Source organism: Camelina sativa, chromosome 1, assembly GCF_030686135.1.
Source record: "Camelina sativa cultivar CO46 ecotype springtype chromosome 1, ASM3068613v1".
Taxonomy (NCBI): domain Eukaryota; kingdom Viridiplantae; phylum Streptophyta; class Magnoliopsida; order Brassicales; family Brassicaceae; genus Camelina; species Camelina sativa.
Window position 1 is genome coordinate 17,713,823 of NC_141880.1, and position 24,846 is coordinate 17,738,668.

The following is a 24,846-nucleotide window of genomic DNA, read 5'->3' on the forward strand; positions in this document are numbered from 1 at the left end:
CACAACTCTTAATTAACGAACATCACGAAATACATATGTCAACACGAACGCATGCAAATGGAAAGTACCTAGTTTAAATGTTAGTATCGTATTTTGCCATATAATAATGTAATGATGATCAAAGGTAGTCCCGCAAAACCTTGGTACGTGGCGACTCTGAATCCTACGTGTTCTCTCCAGACGCTTAAACGAAGCTTGCAGATATATTTCCAGCTGCCAACTAAGATGTTTTCGGTCATCATCTGCCCTCAAGATCCTTTACCGCTTAAGTTTTATTTAATACATAGAATTCCTTAATTGCTTGCTCCTTCAGTGTAAGGTACAACTATATATAACAAAAAAAAGCAGGTGTATAGGTCGTCAATTAATTTTGCATGTTGCAAAGACAGTAAAGATGAATTCGCGAGCGCTGGTAGTGTGGTTTCTTTTGTTGACGGCTGTTTTTGCGGTTACGGTGGTTGCTTCCATCGATGAAAAAAAACAAGGTTAGAGTCATAACCCTTAATTTTTTCTTGCGTTTCCTCTATTGTATGCTTAACGGGGTTTTTATAAATATTATAAAGCTGGTGAAAACCAAGTGGAGAACTCAAAGTCGCCATGCAAGTACGGGAATTGTGAACTGGTTGAAGAGATTCCTTTCGTAGAAGCAGGTGAGGTCCTTGGTGGAGAAGAAGAAGCATCCAAATATAGCCAAGGAGGTAGAGGTGGCCAAGGCGGTGGAAGTGGCCATGGAGGGTATAAAGGTGGTGGTGGTGGACAAGGAGGACAAGTAGGGGGTGGCGGTGGCCAAGGAGGACAAAAGGGCGGTGGCCAAGGAGGACAGAAGGGCGGAGGTGGTCAAGGAGGCGGTGGGCAAGGAGGACAGAAGGGCGGCGGCGGGCAAGGAGGACAGAAGGGCGGCGGCGGGCAAGGAGGGCACAAAGGTGGTGGTGGAGGTGGCGGCGGCCAAGGAGGGCACAAAGGTGGTGGTGGAGGTGGTGGCCAAGGAGGGCACAAAGGTGGTGGTGGAGGTGGTGGACAAGGAGGACAAAAAGGAGGTGGTGGTGGACAAGGAGGCAGTGGGGGTGGCCAAGGAGGACACAAAGGTGGTGGAGGCGGTAGCGGACGAGGAGGAAGTGGTGGCGGTAGCGGCCGTGGAGGAGGTGGGGGGATGTAAGGTATCTCTAGCAAGTTTCTATTTTTAATGCCAAGTGTGTGTACGTATACAGAAGTACAATAAAGTTATATGTAATCGAATGAATCACACCACTTCGCCGAATGTTTATAGGCTTCGGTGTTATAAGAGTTCTATGTTTATTATACTTGGCAAGGCTCTGAATATGATTTTAAGAAAAAGAATACAACAAGAGAATAAGCAAAAGCATGAACAATGCCAAGGACTTTTAATTAATTGAAGAAAACTCAAAGGAAGCTAACTGTTCCAAAGATACGTTAAGCTGAACTCAGGAAAACAGATTGGAGCAACGAGTTAGGAATTAGATATTCCAGAGAAGCTTTTCGGCAGTAAAGTTTATCGGCTTCAAAGGTTGACTAAAAACTTTTGAACTTGAAGATCTCATAGTCACGACGACTGGCTACATAAGGTTGCCAATTTCCAACCAATTTTCGTAATAGATTGGTCCATGTTCATGGTAAATTACTCAAGTGCTCATCTCATTTGGATGATTTTTTTTTTTGAAGTATAATTCATCCAAAACTGGGAAAGGAACTGGTGCATCTTCATTAGAATTTTATATTTAAAGTTGACTAAAAAAGTTCTATATTATTATAGTCATTCCAAAAATCTTTATTTAGATCAATAATTAGTGGATTTTTTTCCAACTTAAAATGATGTATGTTAATTAATAATTAGAAAGTATAGAATAACGTTATGTAATGAATTTTAAATTATTTTGATTCAGCGTGAAACAAATTTTCTTTTGTAATTACAGATGACATTTTATTTTATGTTTGAATATATATACATATTATGGAATATAACAACGAAAAATACGACTGTTTATGATTTTTCAGAAAATTATTTGTATATAGATTTTTTTTTTTTTGTCAAACATTTTTATATAGATTATACAAATGTTTTGTATTATTGAAATTAATAAGATGTAAAGCGAAGAGGAACGCCATTCATGGTATCTAAGTTAGATACTCTTTTCTAAAAGAATATTAAAAAATATATAAAAAAAGTAAAAAAGAGAACAGATTCAGGTTCTCGTTTAAGAGATTGTTTGTCACACCCATTTACTGGTTCAATTATTATAAATAAATAATATATAATTATCATATTATTTATTTTTTATATTTTTAAAAAAATCTCTAAGACTATTTCCAATATATTTCTTATTTTTACCTCTAAAATAGAGGAACTCTATAATACATGTGATATTTACTTTAATTATTCCTCTATTTTTTAAATATTCTAAAACAAAAATCTTTTTTATTTTTATTTTAGTATTAATATTTTTTGCTTATAAAAGTTGCAAACTAACTCATTTATTTTTAAATTGTAGTAGTAAAATTCAAAATTAATCCATTTACTTAAAGAATCATTATATATATAAAAGTTTACAACTATAATAATAACTATCAAAACTATTTATTTTAGTATATTATTAACTATCAAAACTATTTATTTTATTGATTTTTTATCATAATAAAATTAAAAGTGAAAGGACTAGTTTTTAATTAGAAAATTTTGATTTTATTATACAGGTGTGACAACTCGTCCCGCGGACCCCACTAGCCCACCGCTAATCGCCCAAATGGACCCCAAGCTGGCCCTGCAGGGCATCGATCCTAACCCATCACTGTGGATATCCCAATCTACCAGTAGGTTATTGGTGTGCTAGGCGTTCCTCGAACCCTGGTCCCACCCTTTAACAACTTTCCTACAGTCAATTGGTGGCAACTTGTCCTGTAGGAAGGTTGTTAAAGGGTGAGGATCAGGGTTAGAGGAACGCCTGGCGCACTAATAACCTACTTGTGGATTACTTGTGGATTGAGATATCTACAGTGATGGGTTAGGATCAATGCCCTGTAAGGCCAGCTTGGGGTCCGTTTGGATGGCTAGCGTTGGGCTAGTGGGGTACGCGGGAAGGGTTGTCACATAAAAATTGATTTTTATTGTAACAACCCGTCCCGTGGATCCCAAAATTGATATACGAAAGGTCACCTCTAGGTGATAGACTCACGCTCCAGGCGTTATTTGCTCTCGACTTTTGGACTTTCCTTTTCTCCTAGGCCTAAACCTTGACTTTTTATTGACTCTTCATCAGACCTAAGTCTACATGCCATAATGTTGGCTCCTCATCAGGCCTAAACCCGCATGTCGTAATGTATAAGGAGAAATCCAATATTCGTCTCTCGGGTTGTCGCCCTACAGCGCGCCTTCGGATCGTCATCCGAAGTCGATATACCAACCACACTCCCAAGCCACAAAGTCTTAGAATATGGCGGTACTAGGAGAACCGAAGTCCCCCAAAAGTCGCGAGCAAACAATTCTGAACACGTCTGAGTCCTAAACCTATCCAGGTTTCCTTCCCGTGGCTCGCGTAAGACAACACAATGTCCTACCAACCACATATCCCCTCACTGGAATACCTCATGACCACACAAGGATCATCTCACTGCCCCACGGGCCGCCACGAAGGCTAAACAAATGTCCTAAACAGGACCGCCACAAAGACCAAACAAATTCCCTAAACAGGACCGCCACCAAGGCCAAACAAATGTCATGAACAGGACCGCCACGAAGGCCAAAAAAATATCCTAAACAGGACCGCCACAAAGGCAAACAAATTCCTAAACATGACCGCCACCAAAGCCAAACAAATGTCCTAAACAGGACCGCCACCAAGGCCACTCATCCCAAAGGACCGTCACGAAGACCATATGTCCCGAAGGACCGCATAAACAGGCACTCTGGCTAAACAGCCCGCCACGAAGACCAAACAATTGGCTAAACAGCCCGCCACAAAGGCCACACATTTGGCTTAACAGCCCGCCACGAAGGCCACACAATGGCTAAACAGCCCGCCACAAAGGCCACACAAAGGCTAAACAGCCCGCCACAAAGGCCACACAAAGGCTAAACAGCCCGCCACAAAGGCCACACAAGCCCCTCCAAGGCTCTCTGCCGCTAAAAATGGACAAATTCTAACTCACATAAAACCTTCCATTTTTAGACTTTCCACTTCCGGAACTTCCTATTTATAGAAACTTCTAATTCAGGAAACTTTCCTCCAAAACACTGCCTTGCGGAAATTTTGTACCCCAAACACCACCTCATCTTCTTACTAAGTCGCACAACCAACCACCCCAAACGACGAAGTAAACAAGAGAGATGGGCTGAAATACTCCATTCCCGCTCCAGCCACGGACTACGACTAGGACCAGGCTAGACAAGTTCAAGTCGCGACCTGCTTCTCGAACTACTTCTTGAACCTTGCCTTCATCCTCGCCTCTAGCTCCCAAGTCTGCTCCTCAACACCATCACAGTCCCACAGGACAATCATCAAAGGAATCTTTTTCTTCCGAAGTTCCTTGATACTCCTCTCGAGAACCCTCACTGGTCTCGCCTCCAAAGTCATGTTGGGCTGAAGATCCTCAGTTATATTAGCCAACAACTGGTCATCCTCACGGAGACACTTCTGCAACATAGACACATGGAAAACCTTATGAAATGCACGCATAACCTCAGGTAACTCCAGCCTATATGCCACTAGTCCAACTCACTCAATCACTCTGAACGGACCCATATACCTCGGACTCAGTTTAGTTTCAGACAATGACCTGTTCGGACCCCGCAACATGGCCATCTTGAGGTACACTCTATCTCCAACATGAAACTCAAGATCTCTCCTCCTCCTATCGGTATAACTCCTCTGTCGATCCTGAGTTTCCTTCAAGTTCAGCTTGAGAACCCGAATCTTCTCTGAGGTCTCCTGAACAAAATCTGCCCCGTACACGTTCCTCTCCCCCACCTGAGTCCAGCAGAACGGTGTACGACATGGCCTCCCATACAAAGCCTTATAAGGAGTCATCCCAATACTCGCCTAGTAGCTGTTGTTATAAGGAAACTCTACCAAGCTCAAGTGATCTGCCCAAAGGCCACCCCAATCCAACACACACATCCTCAGAAAATCCACCAACGTCTAGATTGTACTCTCTGACTGTCCATCTGTCTGGGATGATAAGTTGTACTCATATGCACCTTAGTGTCCATCTCTGCCTGAAATGCCCTCTAGAACACCGAAGTGAACTTGGAATCCCTATCAGACACAATACTCGCTGGCACCCATGCAACTTGACTATCTCCTTCACATACTTCTTAGCCAAAACCGTTGCTCCATCAGTCTTCTTAATGGCCAGAAAATATGCCGACTTAGTCAACCGGTCCACAATGACCCAAACAGCATCAAACGTTCTGGACACTAGCAAACCAACCACGAAGTCCATAGTAATCATATCTCACTTTCACTCTGGAATGGGAAGACTCTTCAGCAAACCACCTGGTACCTGATGCTCAGCCTTCACTAGCTGACACACATCGCACTTCGCAACCCAACTTGCCACATCCTTCTTCAACCCGACCCAGTGATAGTACCTCTTGAGGTCACGGTACATCTTAGTCGCTCGTGGATGAATAGAGAACATGCACGCATGAGCCTCTCTCAGGATTTCCTGCCATAACTCCTCATCCTTAGACACACAAATCCGCCCATGCACTAGAATAGTACCATTGGCCGAAATATGATACTCGGAATCAACGTCCTTTGAGGCATTCACCAGCCCCAAATCCTTCTCCTGAGCTAACCGCACTCTGTTCAGCAGATCTGCCCTATCAGCTGCAATCAAACCCAATGGCTCCTGAGAAAACGCACACAACTGCCGCGAAGCATAGGCAATCACCCTCCCATGCTGCATCAACACACAACCCAAACCAACTTTGGATGCATCTGTATACACCACATAGGGTTCCCCCTGCTCAGGCAAAGCCAACACCAGAGCAGTAGTCAACATATCCTTCAGGCTTGCAAAGCCCTCCTCGCACTCCTGTGACCAAACAAAAGGAACATCCTTCCCTGTCAACTTAGTCATAAGTCAACTTAGTCATAAGTCATGCTCTGCTGGCAAACCCCTGCATAAACCTCCTGTAGTAAACTACCAACCCAAGGAAACTTCTGATCTTTGTGGTATTCTGCGGTCTAGGCCAATCCCTGATAGCATGGATCTTCTTCGGATCTACAGAAACCCCATCTGCAAACACAATGTGACCAAGAAAACCCATCTCACGCTGCCAGAATCTACACTTGCTCAACTTAGCACACAACTTATGCTCACACAGCTTCTCCAGAACTGCTCTCAAATGCACCGCATGCTCTTCAGGACTCTTAGAATAGACCAGGATGTCGACGATGAAAATGATGACAGACACGTCCAAAAACTCCTGAAACACGCTGTTCATCAATCTCATAAACGCTGCTGGCGCGTTAATCAACCCAAATGGCATCACCACAAACTCATAATGAACATACCTCGTCCTGAAAGCAGTTTTCCTCACATCTGCCTCATTTATCGAGATCTGATGATAACTCGACGCCAGATCTATCTTGGAGAACCAAGTAGCACCTCTTAACTGATCCAACAACTCATCGATCCCCGAAAGAGGGTACTTGTTCTTCACAGTGACCCGGTTGAGACCTCTGTAATCAATACACAAGTGGAAACTCCCATCCTTCTTCTTAACGAATAACACCGGCGCTCCCCATGGTGATACACTAGGACGGATGAATCCCTTGCTCAACAAATCCTCAAGCTGCTTCTTTAGCTCTGCCATCTCTGCTGGAGCCATCCTGTAAAGAGCCTTGGATAACGGTGTCGTCCCTGGTTCCAGTTCAATCGTAAAAGGATTAGACCGAGAAGTTGGTAATCCATGCAATGACTGGAACAAATCCTCAAACTCCTCCACAACCTGAATACTGCTAACCGTAGACTTCCCCACTGACTCTAACATCGATATAGTAACCAAATAAGCCTCACGACCCTTCTCAATTATCTTCTCAGCCTGAATGGCCGAGATCACGAGACTCCCCGAAGTCGGTCTAATCCCCTGAAAAACCAACTTCCCTCCTGAGCGCTCTAACTCCACTCTACCCCGATGACAATCCAGATGAACCATATGCCGATGCAACCAGTCCATCCCCAAGATAACGTCATACAACTCCACTGGGCTGATAAGCAAATCCGCAGGCCAAGACTCTCACGCAATCTGAATATCGATACCCCTCGCTCGACCAATGACCCTCAGGAACTTGCCTCCAGCAACTCTGACAACTCCTGCACGCTCTTCGGGATCTCCCACGATACCAGCGCTCTCTGCACACTCCGGGGTAATGAAGCTATGAGTAGCTCCAGAATCAAACATAACATGGGACTTAAACCCTCCCACCAACAAGGTCCCTACACAAACCTCATGTGTTGAGAACCTAACACTTTATCACAGGACATCATAAAATCTGAACTTACTAAGAATTCACAAAGGTACAGTACCAGAAATTATACATGTGATCGCCCCGGCACTGGTTCCACCAGTCTCTGTAGTCGTGTAAACCCGTGGCATCTGCTCAATCCGTGCCACCTACTGCCCTCCCGGCTGCACCTGCTGCAATTCTGCCATTACTACCGGCTGCAACTTGGGACAATAGAGCTTGATGTGTCATGGCTCCCTGCAATAGTAACATACACGATCTGCTGTCGACGGGGCACTCCTCTTGGGACATCTAGCAAACTTGTTATCCTTGCTCCCACACTTGAAGCAACCCGCACCACTCGACGTCTGCCTAGCCTCCCACCTCCTCTTGGTTCCCTGCGCAGGCTTGCCACCCTTGCTAGAACCTCTCGGGTGCTGAGCCGTCTAGGCTGAACTGTTGGGCTAGCAGGCACTGACTATGCCCGGATATCCTCCTCAATACCTGCTGCAGTCTCAACCAGCTCTGCATGCGAAGCATAACTCCGCCCCCTACAGTGAACCCTCAAGTCATCACGTAAGGCCCTCAAAAACCTCCTGATCTGAGCCACCTCAGACTCCATATCTCGACTCCCGTACCTTAGAAGTCGACTGAACTCCAAGTCAAGCTCCCGCACTGACCGAGTCCCCTGAGCTAGCTGAAGAAACTGCACCTCCAACCTATCCAATGCCTCTCTAGGGAAATACTTGCGGTTGAACTCCAACACGAATTTAGCCCAAGACATCTCCCTCTACACTCTCCTGGCTGCCAGAGAACTCCACCATAACTGAGCATCACCAGTCAAATAGTGGACCCCAATGTCCACCCAAAACCCTTCAGGACATCTCAGAGTACAGAAGTTACATTCCACACTCGTCCTCCACGCATCCGCAGCGGTAGGATCTGTACTTCCCAGAAACCGCTCGGTACCAATACGACCTATCTCTGTCAGCATGTTGATATAACGAGAATGGACCCCCACATCCGCAGCCATTGGCCGCTGCTCCTCCGCCACCACTGGTGGCACTACCTGAGCCTGAGCCGGTGCCATAGGAGGCAACCGCTCTAACAACTGTCCCAGCAAACCCGCAAGGTCGACACCCGGGACTCAACCCACTGGGATACCCGCACCTGGGGCCCTAACATCACCGGCCACTGGAGCATCAACACTGCCCCTCCGGCCACACTCATAGAATCCCCCTGGACACCCTGCGACTCGCCAACACCCTCTGCTGTCACACTCTGGTCCGCAGTCTCACTAACCATTGGGACTCTGCCCCTACCACGAACACGTCCGCGTCCATGACCACGACCAGCAACAGCATCCTCTCTAACCATTTGCACTACCATGAACAAAAGGTTAAGCACACAATTAACATAACACATAAACAAAAACTCACCGTAGAATCACACTGTAGGCTCGAAGAAGATGTTCTAGGACTCCATGCCACACATAATTGACTAACCCACATAATCAATCAAGATATGTAATCCCAAACATCACAACAGAAACCTACTGAACCCGAACATAGAACCGTAAGGGCTGTGATACCAAACTGAAACGACCTGACCCGTTTTTTTTTTTTAAATAATAAATAATAATAATATAATAATAATAATAATAAATAAACTACAACTAGTGGTCCCATATCCACTAGCCACCTAACCACAATCACAAACAACAGCGGAATAACAAATACCAATAAATAACCAACAAACCAATAACCAATATCAAATAAACTGTAATAATTCCAAAACCATAAACGAAAGATCCAAATTTACATAAACCATAAAACCAACAATCCTAAACAACATTTTAGGACTCAACTCTAGCAATCTAACAAAAGCCAGATAACAACCAAGCGAGACCCTAGAACATCCTCCTCTTCATCGCCTTGATTCTACTATCACACTTTGCCTTTACCTGCACCACAAACACAAATTGAGATGCATGAGTATTTGATAAATACTCAGTGAGGCAATCCTCCCATATATTGGGCTATACACACAAGCAACAATGATCCAGTGTTCCAAAAAACCAACAAAAAAAACACACAAACCAGGAAAACAAACATCATCTCGCTGGAAGGGAGGTGTCGACCGACACCAGCCTAGTGTCGACCAATACTGGCATTGGTGTCGACCGACACTACCCCACAGTGTTGATCGATGCCATATTGCTGGTGTTGATCGACACTCAACCTGCAACTGCGATCCGCTCGAAGCCGAGAGTCGGATCTCGCTTCTCAGCCTCTTCCAAATCGTCCAATATTCAAAACCCATGACGGAATCATCCTTAGGAACCTGTAGCAACCAATCCCCAGCAAGAAAACACACAAAACAAAACCAAACAAGCAAGAACAAGGAAATCAAGGGCTTAGATTAGCCATGGTCATGCACTCACCTCTTTGCAGGAAGTTTCTGAACCACAACAATGAATCCCACCCTCCTAACAAGCCTCTAACTCCTTCCTAGCCTTGGATCTCTCAAGAAACAGCAAGGAATCTCACCAATATCTCTAAAAAATACTCAAGAACAAAACTCTTCTCCCTTTTCTCTCAAAAAAACCACAAAGCGGCAGACAAAAATAATCTCCAAAACCCTTCTGGTTTCCTAAACCAAACCGGTCCAAATCGATAATTAAATCAATCTGGTCAAACCAGAAATAAGTGGTGTCGACCGATACCACCATGGGTGTCAATCAACACCCACCCCCAAAACGCAGAATTTTGGTTCGCGGACGTTACAACAGGAAAAATAAAAGTCTTCTATATATGGAGCAAAAGATAATAATTTTTATTTTAAATGTGGATATAGAGATGGGTTGGAGTAATTTTTTCTTTAAAATAAATATAAAAATAAAAATAAAGGTGAAGTGGAAATAATTTAAAAGGTTGTAATAGATGCAGGACAAAAAAAAGGTTCTAATAGATAGAGCTGGTCTAAAATACTTCTATGTCTATCTAAGACCATCTTTACTGGAAAGTCCTCTGTGGATTGCTCTCACATTTACGCCCTAATTTGTGAATAAACAACTCATTTTTGAGTCCATTAATCAGTTGTGGGAAGCAATTGGAGCAACCAAATAAAATATTAAAAAACACTTTTCTCTCTGTCGACGAAGCTTCAAGCTATGGTATCAACCATTTATTTGTGTCTTCTGAGTGTTGGTATCTCTCTCTCTATCTGCTAACAATGGCGGAATCCGAGCTCCATGTCAACTTAACTTTTTACAGATTTTTGAAGCTGTGATCTCTGTTCTAGATCGCTATGTCTCTGTTCTCGAATCTAAAATTTGATCTGAGTATCGTCACCCGCATCTATGTATGGTCATGTGGAGAAATTAGCTGAAGAGATAAGGAAAGGAGCTGCCTATGTTGAAGGTGTTGAAGCCAAGCTATGGCAGGTTAGAATGGGTTTAACTACTTTGTTTTTGTTGATGAAGTAATCTTGCATTGTCAATTTCACAATAACACAAAAAGGCTGTGAAGTGTCTTTAATACTATCATTGAGTCTTTTAAGTAGTTTGGCCATTGCCATTTTCAAGTTTCTTAATTTATGGATTCTTGACTGCTCATTTCCTTTTGCAACCTCTAGACTCATAGAGAGCTTCATTATTTTTCTCTCTGTTGTTTACTTGCTATATGGCATTACATGTTCTGCTTCACTGACTTGATCTGAAGGCATTGTAGTGTTACTCATCTGTTATGATGGTTTGAATTTGGACGTACTGTACCAGTGTTATAATAGACAGTCACACTTTTCTTTGTACAAAAAATGTTATCATAATAAGAGTAAGAGGCCTACTCTTATTTTTAACTATAACCATATTTTTAACTATAACCATATTTTTAACATAAATTAAAAAAATATTATTAAAATGATTAAGCAATCTTATTTATGATTTTCTAGTAAAGAGATGATTTTGCTTAAGTCTCTTAGGATTACTTTAATTAATTTAGTGTTAGTGATATAATTAATTAATATGTAAGTAACTTTCAAATAATACTTCTATGTCTTTGAAATACACTAATTAATTAATTTAGTGTTAGTGTTCCACTAAAGATGCTCTAAAATACTTCTATCTCTTTGAAAGTACAGTCCAGCAAAAACTTGGTACGTGGTAACCTGTATCCTACGTGTTGGTCCATGAGACTGATGAAGCTTTCAAACAAAATTTTAAGCTGCCAACTAAGATGATTTTGGTCAAGATTTGTGTCAAGATCCTTCAACGTTTTCTTTTTTCTGTTTTACCTTTTTGTTAAATGTTTGGAAAGTTGGTAAAACTAACTAGGAAAAATCTAAAGTTAAATATATAAGTACTCTAATTATATAATTATCATTAGTTTTAATATGCAGTACACTGTAGAATATTTAATAATTATTAAAAATATATATGTTGTCTTTTTTGCATTTTGTCTTAATATGTTTTGATTAGTATTTAGATCTAATAATTTTAAATGGATTGTATTTTTTTGTGTGTTTGATACCGGTTAGGATTGGCATAATACTTATTATTGTCTAATTTGATAACAGATTAATATATTTTAGTAGACAAAACCATAAAAATTATATAATTATATTTATGTAAACTCTAATCCGTTCTATAACATGATCCGCAAGAATTTAAAAAATTTACCAAATTAAAACTATCAATAATATTTAAATTATGGATATTAATTTTTGAAGTATATTTTTTGGATATAACAAATTATAATTTCAAATTTTGATATTTATTCAAATGACAATGGTTTAGTTATGTAAATCTTACAAATAAAATGTTAATTTACAAATTGTACTTTCAAATTAATAGTAAGAAGATATCTTATTATATAAAACTTGGTTCTCAAAGTTAGTAACTCACCAGATCATGACACGTGTAAGTTTTAACGATCAGAGATCAAAGTTAAAAACTCACCATATCGTGACATGTGTCAATTTTAACGATTAAATATCCAAGTTAGTAACTCATCAAATCGTGAAACATGTCAATTTTAACAATCAGAAATCGAAGTTTTCAAGCTTGGTAAAACGATGCATAAGATAATCGTAATCTTATTATATTAAAAAAAACTTTGTTAATCCTAAAAGGAAAATGATTGTAAATATACCCCTCTATATAAGCAAAGAGATGATGACATATTTTTTACCAAACAAACTAATTTCTACTAGCTTTGTTTTTCTTGGTAAATTTTTTTTTTTTTATTAACCTTTTGTTTGACACATCATTGTTCTTGAACAAGTCTCGAAGGCAATTTCTTTATTATCTAATCGAAGCAACTATATAAAAAGATTCCTAGATATTACCATGTGTTTTCTTTAAATTTTGTTTCATTTCTCGATTTCATAATGCATAATAGGCAATCTTTGACTTTGAAGTGTTAACAAAGTTTCTTATATATAATAACTAAGGTTTTTGGGATTAAAAATTTTCTCACGGTGTTATTATTATTTCTATTAATTTGCAGGATAGATAAACAGAAAAGAGGAAGCAATAAAGTGTTCTTATCGTCAAACGATAGTACGTCTTACAAGAAAGTGGGAAGCAAGAAAACTTTTAAAAAATATTAAGCTCATTGGAATATATTTTTCTCATAAAATAGAAAAGGGATTAAGGAAAATATATAGAAAATTATTAATTCTAAAAAATGTAAATACTCAATTCTATATAAATATAGAACGCCTCATATTATTCATCTAACAAAATAATTTATTCAAAAATATTGCTTTAACTTTGTTCTATTGGTCAAACTTTTTTAATGGGAAGATAAATTTTCTTTATTCTTTTAAACCAAAATATACTTTCTAATTTTTTAGTTTGGAATAGGTAAGATTAATATGTTGACCCAAACAAATAGAACATTAATATATGCATCTTCTTTTTCTAATATTGTATTTTAAAATTTATTGTAGTAGTTTTAGATTTTTTTATTTAATTTATATTTTCATCTTTGAATTATTTGAGATTTGTATATTACTGTGCTTATAATTTTCTATTATTTTATTAATTATGTCAAATTAATTTTCTTCGAATTTCTCAACCTTGATTGGTTGGTCATAGACCTTTTTTTTTTGCGGAAACATAATTGTTATCATTCGTTCAATCTCAAAAGGAGATAAAGAAGAGAAGGTCATCAACCTAATTGTTGGATAAAATAGGCTAATCAAACACAAGCCTACAACAAACATAGATAGATTGGAAAAAAATAAATCGTTGTTGATAGATCCATAGAAGCTTGAATACAGAGGCTACATCATGGTGTATCAAAAAAATTTCATGAATACATTAGAAAATTTAACATTAGTTACTATCAAAAGATTTGTACATGAATTAAGTATCTAATTTTCTATATAAATTATAATATATATTATTCTATTCCTACCACCACCATCTCCACCCCTCTACTTTCACCACCACTACCCCCACCTCCAGCCACTTTCCCCTCTCGTCGCTGTCTTCCGGCCACCTCTCTAAATTTTGAGGAAACAACGAAAAGTAAAGGTATTGAAACAATAATTTTGAAATCCATGTAAATAAGTTCACTCTAACTCGAGCACCAATTTACAGATTTTGAAATAATTAATCTTTTACTTTACTATAAAAGTTTGCAGAAGAAGTATGCATTCAAGTACGAGAATGATTCAAGGGATTTCAATGAGTTGACAATAGAAAGAAAAAATGAACATTCCACCTCGGTTTTACACTAAATTTTTCTATATACCAGTGTAGAATGGTTTTAGGCGTTTGGAACTAAAGCAGACAAATGAGTTTCAAAAATGATAATTCCCATGTCACAAACAACGAATACCTTGGAAAAGACAAATCACTAAATTTAAATATTTAATTGTTGAAAAATATTTAGGCTGGATCTCCATAACTGGTCCATACACGTCAAAGCCCATAAGACCCATCATCTTACCTACTTTTTATTCCTAGTCGGTTCTATACTTAAAGTTTATCTACTCCTATATATATGTAATATTTTGATTGAATGAATAATAATAAGAAGAGAATACAACCTCTAGTTTCTCTACTTTCATAACACGTTATCAGCACGAGGTTGCTTTAAACCCTAAACAAAAGTTGCCTAACTCTAAACCACCGCCACACACCTGTTCGTCATTCGTGACCAGTCCGTGTTCGTGAATCAGCTCGAGATTCGTGGTATGTTCGTGATCAAGTTTGTTCGTCCGAGGTCTTTAGCTCCCGGATCAATTCTATTCAACGCCAAACGGTGTTAAGGTAAACAATTAAACTCATCAAGACATATGTATATCGAACCTGATCCTAAATTATATCGGAACTCTAAAACATACAATTACACAATCAACAAATCTAAAATACCCTAAATACCCTAAACCTAAAGTTGTGACTTTTAGAACCCTAAATTCTAAAACATTAAAATTCGATTGCTTAAGGTTAAGATTTGCTTAGAGAAAGATATTAATATGATTGTTATTGATTGTTTGTATAAAACTCGACTGCATAAAACCCTAAAATCAAACCTTAAAATCGGAACCCTAAGAGAAAACATATTTGCATGTTTCCTAAAACCTAAATCCTATTCGGAAAAGTAAAACTTAATAAAAGGAAAACCCCTAAAATTGAAAATTGCTTGCATGTTTCTCTTGTTCATACTAGATCATAAGTTTGTCTAAGATTGTTTTCAAGCATAGAATTAACCACAAAATAATTTATAAGTGCACGGTATGTTTCGGTCTTAAATACCGCATGGCCTAGTCTAAATTGGTGGCATGGTTTGGTCTTAAAAATCGCATGGCCTAGACGAAAATTAATTGCATGGTTCGGTCTTAAATACCGCATGGCATAAAGCTAAATCGATTATTTGATTTTCTTATATATGTCAAAGATCAACAATCTCCAATATGCAGCACTTAATGTCTCTCGAGACAACTATTTACAATGGGCATTGGACAATAAGATTACCCTAAAATCAAAGGACCTATGCGAATGAATTGAGGATAATAATGATTGCACTGAAAAGAGTAGGTATAAGGCGATCTTGCTAATACGCCACCACCTTGCTGAGAGTCTCAAGAACCAGTACCTTACCATTGAGAATCCTCTTGACCTTTGGACAGAGTTGAAAAACAGATATGGACACCAAAAGACGGTGCTCCTACCAAAGACTCAATTCGATTGGAAAAATCTAAGGATCCAGGATTTTAAATCTGTGGAAGAGTATAATTCAGAGCTATTTAAGATAGTCTCGATCTTGAAACTATGTGGTAAGGAGGTTACTGAGGAAGACTTGCTAGAGAAAACATTCTCAACCTTTCACACTAATAACATACTGCTTCAGCAACAGTTTCGTGAAAAGGGCTTTAAGACATATGCAAGTATAATCTCTTGTTTGCTACTTGCTGAGCAAAACAATGAGCTATTGTTGATGAACATTGCAATGAGACCTCCTGGTTCTGCCCCATTACCGGAATCCCACAAAGTGGATATGACCAAGAAAGAGCCTCAAGGGCCTAAAGAGACAAAGGAGTCTAACTACGTCATAGAGAAAAGTATCACGGCCGTGGCCGTAGTGGTAGAGGACGTGGTGGTCGTGGCAATTACCAAGGAAACCACTATGATGGTTATGGCCGTGGGAACCGATCCGACTTCGGTCGTGGTCGAGGTAGAGGCCGTGGAATTTTTAAACCGCAACACAAGACTAAATCGGTTTGCCACCGATGTGGTATGGGGAACCACTAGGCTAAGACGTGCAATACACCTAAGCACCTTATTGATCTCTATCAAGAGAGTTTGAAAAAGAATCCAGAAGCTAACCTGGTTCATCTCGATGGTGAAGGAGATTTCTACCATGAGAAGGATGATTTATTTGATTATGAGACTTCTGATTTCGACCATGAGAAGGATGATTCAATGAAAAATTCACTTTATGGCATGACCGGCTTGGCCATCCCGGTTCTAACATGATGTGTAAGCTAATATTAAATTCAAATGGGCACACTCTTAAAGAGAGACGATTTATCCCTAAGAATCTCACGTGTATAGCATGTGCACAACGAAAACTCATTATAAGGCCATCACTAGTAAAAGTCGCTAAAGAGACTTTAAATTTTCTGGAAAGGATACAAGGAGATAAATGTAGACCAATACACCCACCATGTGGGACGTTTAGTTATTTTATGGTCCTCATTGACGCAACGACCAGATGGTCGCATGTTTGCTTATTATCCACTAGAAACCTTGCATTTGCTAAATTGCTGGCCCAGATTATAGGTCTGCGTGCACACTTTCCAGATTTTCCACTTAAGATTATATGTCTAGATAATGCTGGTGAATTTACATCCCAAGCGTTTAATGATTATTGCATGTCAATGGGGGTAAGTGTGAAACATCCCGTGGTACATGTACATACATAGAACGGATTAGCGGAATCCTTCATTAAACAAATTCAATTGATTACTCGACCATTACTCATGAGATCGCAACTTCCTGTGTCGGCTTGGGGACACACAGTATTACATGCAGCCGAGCTTATACACATCATGCCATCTAGTGAGCATAAATATTCACCATCCCAATTACTAACGGGTCATGAGCCAGACATATTCCCATCTAAAGACATTCGGTTGTGTCGTTTATGTACCTATTGCTCTACCACAGAGAACAAAGATGGGACCTCAAAGGAGGATGGGAATATATGTTGGATATGATTCTCCCACCATTATTAAGTATCTAAAGCCAACTACGGGTGATTTATTTAAGGCTAGATACGCGGATTGTGAAACATATCTTTTTGTGTGTTGAGATGAATGAATGAATAATGGAGAGATGATGAATGAACAGGTGGATGCAAGGTGTTTCAATTACCCTTATGTTTTTGTAGCATAAAGGATGTCAATCCATAATGGGTGTGATGTAAGCAATCAAGATATGAATACTTATCTAAGTCAAGCCAAATATGATGAATGTGTTTATCTAACAACCTAATGATGATAACAATATGAAGAATGTAAAGCTACTAAGACAAGATACTAAATGCAAGATAAACAGTGAAACAAACAGTAATGATGCTAAACAAGAACAGGAACTAGACTAATGCAAGACAAGTCATGAAACATGATCAAACAGAAACTTAATGAATGCAAAAAGGAATGGAACAGGAAATGAAACAAGTAAATGCATAACATAAACAAGAACACTGCATGGTGCTCGAGCAAGCACTCGATCGGATGCTCGATCGAGTGGGTGGTCGAGTGAACTTGCGGATGTAAAACATAGACAGAGCAACAACCAAAACAGAGCAAAATTAAAGTAAATCAAACAGGAAACAAATAACAATAGTTGAACTAGGAAATCAATAAACAAAGAAAGGTCCTAAGGATGTATTCATGGGCTGAGCTCAAGCTATGGTTATCTAGACTGATCAACAAATCTCAATCAACAATGAGCTATCTTTAGACAATGATCTTCTAATACATGTTAATCCATTCTCATGACAATTACAATCAAGTTTGAATTCCTCTTAGACCTAGCTCTCACTAGCTATTACATATAAAAGCAGGCATTAAACAACAGATCATCAATGTCAAAAATCATTTAAAACATCTAATCTATTAGCATGCTTCATGATAATCCCTAGCATTAGCCTTATCTAGCAACTTAGACATTGGTGTGATGCTAAGAAGCTTAAGATCTATTCTTACCTTCTCAGTATAAGAACAGCATAGAGCATATCTAATCTAGAAGAGATGTATAACAATAAAGCTTGATCCATCTAAACACCCATAACCTTTACCCAGTCTAATCCATCCTTAAGATCCTAAGCCACTAGTCACAAGCACTAAACATGATGAACAAAGTTATTAACCCAGAAATCAATGAAACTTACATGATTAGATAGATGAGATAAAGATCTACAATATTGAAGAAGAAATCAAACCCAAATTCTCAATACTTAGAAAGTTATGGAACCAATAAGTATCAAAGATCTCTTGGTTTATGAAACAAAAGTGGCTAATGATCTAAGCAAAAGATAGGAAAAAGTAGACAAACCCCAAAAGGGTAAAAACTAGGTTTAGATATTATTTTCCTAAAAAGTGCTCTCTTTTGCGGCCATGAGGTACACGGGCTTTATATAGGAGAGAGGGGAAGCCCTAAAATGGCTAGAAGACAAAATAGGCAGGCGGCTCGGTCAACTCGACCAGGTGCTCGGTCGAGTGCTTGGTCGAGTGACCTCTTCTTCTGCTTCTTCCAACCAATCGAGTCCCTCTTTGCACACGGTCGAGTGTCTGGTCGAGTGGGGTGGTCGTGTGGACTCGCGGACTTGGTTCCTTATGCTCTAACTCTTTGATTTTCTTCACTTGATAGCTCAGATCCTTCTTAGCATCCTTCCATGCTCCTTAGGATCCAAAATCACATGTTTATGCAAGAAAATATGCAAATGCAATGCAAATCTACTCTAATACATAAACAGTCCTAAAGCTACTCAATAGTGGCCAAACCAGATAGTAAAACATGAAAAATATGTGAATATACTAAGGTAAAACCAGGTAAAATATATGAACATCAGAATGTAAGTTTGCTGAATCCGAATTTCCTACATTGGGTGGAGAGACAAACAAGTTGGTCAAAGAAATATCATGGAATCAAACATCCTTAACTTTTCAAACACAGGGTTTGTAATCATAGCAGTATATGTGGATGATTTGAATATCCTAGGAACCTCTGGGGAAATTGCCCAAACAGTTGAATATCTCAAGAAAGAATTTGAGATGAAAGACCTAGGTAAAACTAAGTTTTGTTTGGGATTGCAGCTTGAATACATAAATGATGGAATCCTTGTGTATCAAATGGCATACACTGAAAAGGTACTCAAGAGATTTAATCACCCATTGCCTAACCCAATGGTTGTGAGAAGCCTAAATTTGGATAGTGATCCATTCGGTCCAAAGAAGGACGATGAAGAAATTCTCGGTCCGGAAGTGTCATACATCAGTGTTATAGGACCTTAAATGTTCTTGGATAGCCACACTAGACCAGACATTTTTTTTTGCCATGAAACTCCTAGCGAGATTTAGTTCTTGTCCGACCCAAAGGCACTCGAACGGTATCAAATATGTATTGCGTTACCTATAAGGAACGATGGATTTGAGTGTATTTTATACTAACCATAACAAAGAAGGTTTAGTTGGTTTTGCTGATGCAGGTTGTTTATCCGACCCACATAATGCTAGGTCTCAAACCGGCTATGTGTTTACACACGGTGGTACATCAATTTCATGGCATTCTATAAAGCAAACTATTGCGGCAACTTCATCTAATCATGCATAAATTTTGGCTATGCATGAAGCCAGCCGTGAGTATGTTTGGTTAAGGTCGATGACTCAACACATCAGGTCAGATTGTGGCATGGCCGATGACAAGGAACCAACCATCATATATGAAGACAACACTGCCTGCATCGCACAGCTCAAGGAAGGATACATCAAGGGAGATCGGACGAAACACATTTTGCCTAAGTTCTTCTTTATACATGAACTACAAAAAGCTGGTGAAGTTCAAGTGGTACAAGTTAAATCCTGCGACAATTCAGCCGATCTCTTCACCAAGTCATTACCGACAACAACATTTAGGAAGCTCACGCATCATATTGGGATGCGTAGACTCAAGGACTTTTTGTGATGCTTAGAACATGGGGAGTAATACGTGATGTACTCTTTTTCCTTCACCATGGTTTTGCCCCATTGGGTTTTCCTGGTACGGCTTTAATGAGACAGCATCCCCAAGCGTATTATGATGATCTCTTAGCATCTGCACAGTGATGTCATCCAAAGGGAAGTGTTGTAAAACATTTAGGATAGATCTCCAAAGCCGGCCCATACACGTCCAAACCTATAAGGCCCATCACTTTATCTACTTCTTATTCCTAGTCAGTTTTGTACTTAGAGTTTATCTACCCTATATATGTAATATTTCGATTGAGTGAATAATACAAAGAAATGTAATATTTCGATTGAACGAATCATGTTCTATCTAACTTTATCAAATCATAATGTTATTTTACAAAATTTTAACTAATCACTGTTAAGAAATTTATATTATATGGTTTCACCAGTTTTAATTCCGTGCATACTAGATAGTGTATAATCTCGGTTACATTTAATATTATTTCCTATTTTCATTAGTTATTATAATCTTTTTGACTGGAGTCTCCTTGTTTGTTTTTATACAAGTTTGTCCAAAAAATTATTCTTATAATTCTACATCTCCGGGGACTCTGGCTTTCTCTGTCTCAGCCACCGACAAATTCATTCGTCTCCGATCAAAATCTCATCTTTCTGATCGAAATGCATACTCTCAAGGACAAGGTCTCCCAAAAGCTTTCTAATCTCTTCGCTGATTCCCCAAGCCAATCTGCTTCTCCACGCTTCTCCAACTCCGATTCTCCAAAGGTATCTCCTTTTATCTCTCTGTTGGGGTCGTTTTTGGAAATTGAGAACACCCTTAAAGCTTTGTGTTTTTTACTCTTTCCTTGAGATGGGTCTTTGGATTTGAATCTTGTTTGTTTACAAAATAGATCAATTTGGGGGTGATGACACCAATTGATATACGTTTCGATGAGGCTTTTAGGTTGGCTTGATCTGTGACATTAAGCTTTTGATTGTGTAGGCCAGGCTGAGTTCAAGTGTAGGCAAATCTTTGTCTTCGTATTTCTCTTTTGTTGTTCCTCAATCTGGGAATGATGATGATGATTTGGAATCATGTCCTCCTCTTCCTATTAGAACAGACAGCTATGAGTCTATTGAGAATTGTAAACCTGAACATGGGCAAGATAAAGCTGGGACCTTTGTATCCAATGGTGAAGATAAGGACTCAGATAAGGGCCGTGAGTTACGTGTTTCGGCGAAAGTAGAAAGCGGTAGCGATTACTTGGAAGGGGTGAAGCAGATGAGAGAATTAACAGAAAGCTCTGTTTTTATTACTGCTAACTTGTGTGAATTCTTGCAAGCGTGTCTTCCCAATATTGTCAGAGGATGCAAATGGTTCTTGTTGTATAGGTAAAGGAAGTTTATTTTTCTTCTGTTGTTGAGAGATTTTAGACTTGTTGTTTTGGTATTAACTTTTTTATTTCGGATGAAGGGCAGTACGTTGAAACATGGCATATCACTACGTACGCTTCTACGAAGAAGCGGAGAGCTTCCTGGTCCTTGTTTACTGGTTTGTTTATTTGACCTTTATGCTCTGTGGTTACATTTTGACAAAGTTGAATGGAACAGATCTTAGTTTGTGATGATTGTGTATGGTGCAGGTTGCTGGAGACAAACAAGGTGCAGTTTTTGGCGCTTTACTGGAATGTCCACTTAGACCTACTCCTAAGAGGAAATATCAGGCAAGCTAACTAATTGTCATAATAATTTTTTTCTCTTGGGGTGTAATTAGTTTCCTTATTGCTGATCACCTTCACATGTTTTTGTATGATAGGGTACAAGCCAGACATTTTTGTTCACAACTATTTATGGTGAACCACGCATATTTAGACCTACCGGTAACCAGATTCTATGTTATAATTAAGTACTAGTAGATTATTAGGCAACAAAACAGTGAGTTGGGAGTGACCTGCCATTAACCTTTGTATATGAGCCACGCCCAACACCACATGGCCCTTTTCATTTGGGCTGTTTCTTTTTCTTTTCATTCTCAAGAAATTGTATAGATAGAGGATGGATATATAAGATAAGAGTATAGAGAAAATTGAAAAGTAGATTTTGAGGAGAATGCTAAAGTTTCTTCAAAATTAGTTCGTAAGAATGTTTGGCAACGATTGATTTTATCGGAATTTTCCCTGGTTCTTGTCAATAGATTTATCCACACTTGTTACAAGAAGTGTGGAAGGAGGAAAATAGAGTAACGTCTTTTATCAATTGCCCCTACATTGTGAACCAGGCCCTATATACATAAAGCAAGCCCCTCAAGTATGTGTATAGCCAAGTAACCTCTCTTATGAACTTGTGTGCAGGTGCCAACCGATATTACCTGATGTGTATGAATGAGTTTTTGGCATTTGGAGGTGGAGGAAACTTTGCTCTATGCTTAGGCGAAGATTTGTAAGGCACAATCTGGTTCAATTCATTTTGAAACTTCCCCCATTTTAATCGTTTTGATGGTACTGAAACCAAACGTTTGTACATGAACTAGGTTGAAGGCAACAAGTGGACCTTCTGAAACATTTGGGAACGAATGCTTAGCTAGCAGCACGGAGTTTGAGTTAAAGAATGTCGAGGTATAGCTCTATACATATATGCAGTATGTGCTGATATCGAGTTTCCACCTTGTTCAACATATTATGCAATCTTACTTGGGTCTTGAAGTTAATCAGTGCAAGTTCACGTTGTTTAATGTGCAGCTCTGGGGATTTGCGCATGCGTCTCAATACCTCTCCTCCTGATCTTGGAAATCCCTTTCTTTGTCAAGAATCAAGATACCTCAATAGAAAGCAAAGATAACCGTCTTTTTTATTTTTTCAATCCGTTAATTGTTGCAAAGTTATGATTAGGCTTAAGACAGTTTTTTTCAAGCTTTAATCGGTTGAAACTTGAAAGAGTGACAATATTACATGTTTGTATCTGTGAATTACTGAATCTCAGTTACAGTAACTGAGAATACTAATTCAGCTGGGACCTTATTGGAGATTAATTTGACTGAATTCAAAGATAGCGCTATTGTTTGTTATCTAAATCAGATTCACTTGGTATAAAATAAAAGGAGGTCTCAGGATGGCACATACAACGTTCAGGTAAGTTGAAATCTACTTGCCGTGTTGTTTTTAAACTCTGTGAAATCTGAAATTCTATATTTCGTTTGCGTGTATTATGGCTTTAAATGGTTGGTGCATACAATCCAAAGTTAGCTAATAAATTCTCAAATATCTAAACTATCGACTAAATTAAAAAGATGAGATTAGAAAATTAAACTTACTAAATGAAATAGAATAGTTGATTCAGAAAGAAAATAGCTTCCTAAGATTGAAGAGCTTGAATGGTAGAAAAAAGTTTTTCTCTCGTCGCTCTGATTTTTTTTCTTTTTTAGAATGTGATTTTTTAAAATGTCATCATCTATATTAACATTTTTGAAGTACATTTTGGTTTTGCCCTTAAAATTTATCTTATTTAATTTGTTTTTTTGCAACATTAACCCCTACAGATTTTCCGAAAATAACATTTCTACTTAATTAACCCATATAGATTTTCCTAAAATAACATTTCTACTTAACTCCATTAATGGAACTATATTAATCGATCAAATTTATTTACGTTTATTGCCATACACAGCATAACACCATCATTTAAGAGATCGAGAATAAATGCTCAAAAATTATTTTAATACATCTTTATGATAGTTGAATGTAAATCGAGGGACTTTGAGAAACAAAAGATTACATTCTCAATTATACTTATGACGAAGATAACGTTTATAAACACGATAACCCAAATTAAGAAAATCAAATTTTAGCAAATATATAACTTTGTAAGCAAGAAATACATTTATTTCTATGTATATCTCCTTTAGAAACTGAATATTGTTCCGCAGGATATTTTTGAAGTACAATTTGGGTTCTGCCCTTATAGTTATGATTATTTTTTTTTTTTTTTTACAACTTTAGTCCTTAGTGTGATATTTACACACCTAATAAATATTATTTCCGCAATCATTCAATTATAGCAAACAGACACTAATAAACTCTAGACAATATAGCCAATGGAAACTAATTAAAAAAAAAACTGAAATCAAATCTACATTTCTTATTCGTATTATACATTAACTAGATATAGTATAGAAATTAATTACTATAACAACTTAATGAAATATTTGTTGCTTTAATCATAAACCTTTTGCATTAATTCAAAATTGCCATATATATTTTTAGATTTTTTGCTTGCTTACCAATATATTTTCGATCTCATATCACATCTAATTTTACCATTTTCAAAGAACTATATAAATAACGTCTCAATAGCAATACAAAAATGCATCAATTCATATACTTCAAGTAACCTTCCCGGTTGAGACACTTGATTTGGTTTTGGCGATCAACAGGTGCACACTTATTCCTTTATTAATTTATTGGTACGAAATGTTTATGCTTTCTTTATTTCATCTCTAAAGGCATCTAGCAACAAATATAATAATAACATTTGTCCAATATATTTTGTTTCTAAGAAATATCAACTTATATCTAAATACATATTTGATGAATTCATATTTTTAACAAAAAAGCCATTGTAGTATATTTGTTAAAATCCAAAATTATGTTTGATAAACATAGCCTTGTATTCCGGGCTCAAAGCCTGGCAGCGGAAT

General features: G+C 38.3%; 2 protein-coding genes and 1 pseudogene across 3 annotated transcripts; all 3 read left to right on the forward strand.

Annotated features, from left to right (window-relative positions):
* Positions 1 to 233: 233 nt before the first annotated feature.
* LOC104699019 (uncharacterized) lies at positions 234 to 1,301 on the forward strand. The gene is made up of 2 exons (XM_010414382.3): positions 234 to 485; positions 564 to 1,301. Exons 1-2 carry the CDS (start codon positions 395 to 397, stop codon positions 1,154 to 1,156), a joined length of 684 nt encoding a protein of 227 aa, XP_010412684.1. The 5' UTR covers positions 234 to 394; the 3' UTR covers positions 1,157 to 1,301.
* Positions 1,302 to 15,367: 14,066 nt separating this feature from the next.
* On the forward strand, positions 15,368 to 16,455 carry LOC147950054 (uncharacterized; annotated as a pseudogene).
* A 4,023-nt stretch (positions 16,456 to 20,478) lies between these two features.
* LOC104699029 (uncharacterized) lies at positions 20,479 to 23,199 on the forward strand. Of its 2 annotated transcripts, none has more exons than XM_010414385.3 (8): positions 20,479 to 20,939; positions 21,157 to 21,545; positions 21,633 to 21,705; positions 21,797 to 21,877; positions 21,970 to 22,033; positions 22,505 to 22,592; positions 22,684 to 22,768; positions 22,892 to 23,199. In XM_010414385.3, exons 1-8 carry the CDS (start codon positions 20,835 to 20,837, stop codon positions 22,931 to 22,933), a joined length of 927 nt encoding a protein of 308 aa, XP_010412687.1. In that variant the 5' UTR covers positions 20,479 to 20,834; the 3' UTR covers positions 22,934 to 23,199. The 2 variants fall into 2 exon arrangements, 1 of the variants encoding a protein (XP_010412687.1); XR_015563151.1 differs by having other exon boundaries at positions 20,713 to 20,939; positions 21,628 to 21,705.
* The last annotated feature ends 1,647 nt before the right edge of the window (positions 23,200 to 24,846 follow it).